The following is a 3345-nucleotide window of genomic DNA, read 5'->3' on the forward strand; positions in this document are numbered from 1 at the left end:
TCTACCTGCAGAGGAAACACACACACTGCTGCACCTGTCCAACTGCAGAGGACACACACACTGCTGCACCTGTCTACCTGCAGAGGACACACACACACTGCTGCACCTGTCTACCTGCAGAGGACACACACACTGCTGCACCTGTCTACCTGCACGGGACAAACACACACTGCTGCGCCTGTCTACCTGTAGAGGATACACACACACTGCTGCACCTGTCTACCTGCAGAGGACACACACACTGCTGCACCTGTCTACCTGCACGGGACACACACACACTGCTGCGCCTGTCTACCTGCAGAGGACACACACACACACTGCTGCACCTCTCTACCTGCAGAGGACACACACACACACACTGCTGCACCTGTCTTCCTGCAGAGGACACACACACACTGCTGCACCTGTTCACCTGCAGAGGACACACACACACTGCTGCACCTGTCTACCTGCAGAGGACACACACACACTGCTGCACCTGTCTACCTGTACGGGACACACACACACTGCTGCACCTGTCTACCTGTACGGGACACACACACACTGCTGCACCTGTCTACCTGTACGGGACACACTCCGCTTTGTATCTCTGACAGAGAGCGGATATTCGTCCAGTTTATATTTTCTGTTTAGAATCAAATAACTATTTAATCTGCTTGTTTTTTTGTCTCTGTGTGTCTGTGTCTGTGTGTGTTTGTGTCTCTGTGTGTGTGTGTGTGTCTCTGTGTGTCTGTTTGTGTGTGTCTGTGTGTGTGTCTCTGTGTGTGTGTGTCTCTGTGTGTCTGTGTGTCTGTGTCTGTGTCTCTGTGTGTCTGTTTGTGTGTGTCTGTGTGTGTGTGTCTCTGTGTGTGTGTGTCTGTGTGTGTGTCTGTGTGTGTGTGTGTCTCTGTGTGTGTCTGTGTGTCTCCAGGAGTGTGTGAGAGTCAGAGAGGAGGAGTTTGTGACATCACTGGGTGCTCTGACAGAACAGCTGTTCTCTCAGCTGGACCAGCTGCCGTCAACTGAACACACTGTTACCACGGAGACAGGAGCCAGCAGGTAACTCCTGACCTCTGACCTCTACACAAGGATTTACTTTATTATTCATAAAGTCTCCACCTTTTATGGTGTGTGTGTGTGTGTGTGTGTGTGTGTGTGTGTGTGTGTGTGTGTGTGTGTGTGTGTGTGTGTGTGTGTGTGTGTGTGTGTGTGTGTGTGTGTGTGTGTGTGTGTGTGTGTATGTTTTTATTCAGCCACATCCCATGTGTCACCATTGTTACCACACAACGACAAAAGCATCCCTCACAACGACCAGGTGCACCCTGGGACATCTGGCTGTTATCGAGCACAGAGACGCTGCCGTGAAAGTACACACACATTACACACACCCTAACAAACACTGTCATATACTATGACTTTAGTTACCTTTTTAATATGATCTGTGTGTGTGTGTGTGTGTGTGTGTGTGTGTGTGTGTGTGTGTTGTGTGTCAGCGCTGTTCCGGCCCGTGGCGCCTTGCCTGTACTCCAGAGGACAGACGGACACGACTGACAGAGCTGCAGAGCTGGAACACACACTGGAGACAGCAGATACACACTCTGATACACACACACACTGGAGACAGCAGATACACACTCTGATACACACACACACTGGAGACAACAGATACACACTCTGATACACACACACACTGGAGACAACAGATACACACTCTGATACACACACACACTGGAGACAACAGATACACACTCTGATACACACACACACTGGAGACAACAGATACACACTCTGATACACACACACACTGGAGACAACAGATACACACTCTGATACACACACACACTGGAGACACCAGATACACACTCTGATACACACACACACACACACTGGAGACAGCAGATACACACTCTGATATACACACACACACTGGAGACAACAGATACACACTCTGATACACACACACACACACACTGGAGACAGCAGATACACACTCTGACACACACACACACACACACACACACACACACACTGGAGACAACAGATACACACTCTGACACACACACACACACACACTGGAGACAGCAGATACACACTCACACACACACACACACACACACACACACACACACTGGAGACAGCAGATACACACTCTGATACACACACACACTGGAGACAACAGATACACACTCTGACACACACACACACACACTGGAGACAGCAGATACACACTCTGACACACACACACACACACACACACACACATGGACAGCAGATACACACTCTGATACACACACACAACTGGAGACAACAGATACACACTCTGACACACACACACACAAACACACTGAGACAGCAGATACACACTCTGACACACAACACACACACACTGAGACAGCAGATACACACCTGACACACACAACACTGAGACAGCAGATACACACTCTGACACAAAACACACACACACTTGAGACAGCAGATACACACCTGACAACACCACACTGAGATATACACACTCTGACACACACATACTGAGACAGCAGATACACCCACACACACATACTGGAGACAGCAGATACACACTCTGACACACACACACACACACACACCGAGAGAGACACTCTGACACACACACAGTGGAGACATCAGACACACACTGATGCCAGCTGCTGATTGGCTGTTCCTAATCTGTCACAACCAGTTTGTTTTGATGCAGAAATAAAAATGTCTTTCAAAAAAATATTCAGATGTGACTTTAGTATTCATTAATATGAATATGCATATGTTTAACACAGACACACACACACACAGACACACACAGAGACACACACACAGACACACACACACACACACAGAGACACACACAGAGACACACAGACACACACACACACACACACAGAGACACACACAGAGACACACAGACACACACACAGAACACACACAGAGACACACAGACACACACACACACAACACACACAGAGACACACAGACACACACACACACGAGACACACACAGACACACACAGACACACACAGACACACACACAGAGACACACACACACAGACACACACACACACAGAGACACACACACACACACACACACACAGAGACACACAGAGACACACACAGACACACACACACACACACACACACACACAGAGACACACACAGACACACACACACACACGGTCTATTTCTCTCTTCAGATGTTTCCAGAAACATGTTCCGGTGAACTATTTTAGTCCGATATGAGATCAGATTCTGAACGAGACGCCATGAAGGTCTGGCTTTGAATTTCCGGAGAAACCAGACCCATGTGACTCGTTCGTCCAATCAGCTGCCGGTTTTCATTTTTTGGGCAACAGTAC

The 3345-nt window shown here is 48.5% G+C and overlaps 1 protein-coding gene across 4 annotated transcripts in view; it reads left to right on the forward strand.

Annotated features, from left to right (window-relative positions):
* Positions 1–1120, forward strand: part of ccdc180 (coiled-coil domain containing 180) — a 39594-nt gene extending 38474 nt beyond the window's left edge. For 2 of the 4 annotated variants that reach the window (XM_039802452.1, XM_039802454.1), the window contains one exon: positions 911–1120. In XM_039802452.1, the coding sequence (XP_039658386.1) occupies positions 911–1042 (132 nt within the window). In that variant the 3' untranslated portion in view covers positions 1043–1120. The remainder of the gene's footprint in view (positions 1–910) is intronic. The other 2 variants (XM_039802453.1, XM_039802455.1) reach the window with 1 other exon arrangement.
* The last annotated feature ends 2225 nt before the right edge of the window (positions 1121–3345 follow it).

This window comes from Perca fluviatilis, chromosome 6 (genome assembly GCF_010015445.1).
Source record: "Perca fluviatilis chromosome 6, GENO_Pfluv_1.0, whole genome shotgun sequence".
Lineage (NCBI taxonomy): Eukaryota > Metazoa > Chordata > Actinopteri > Perciformes > Percidae > Perca > Perca fluviatilis.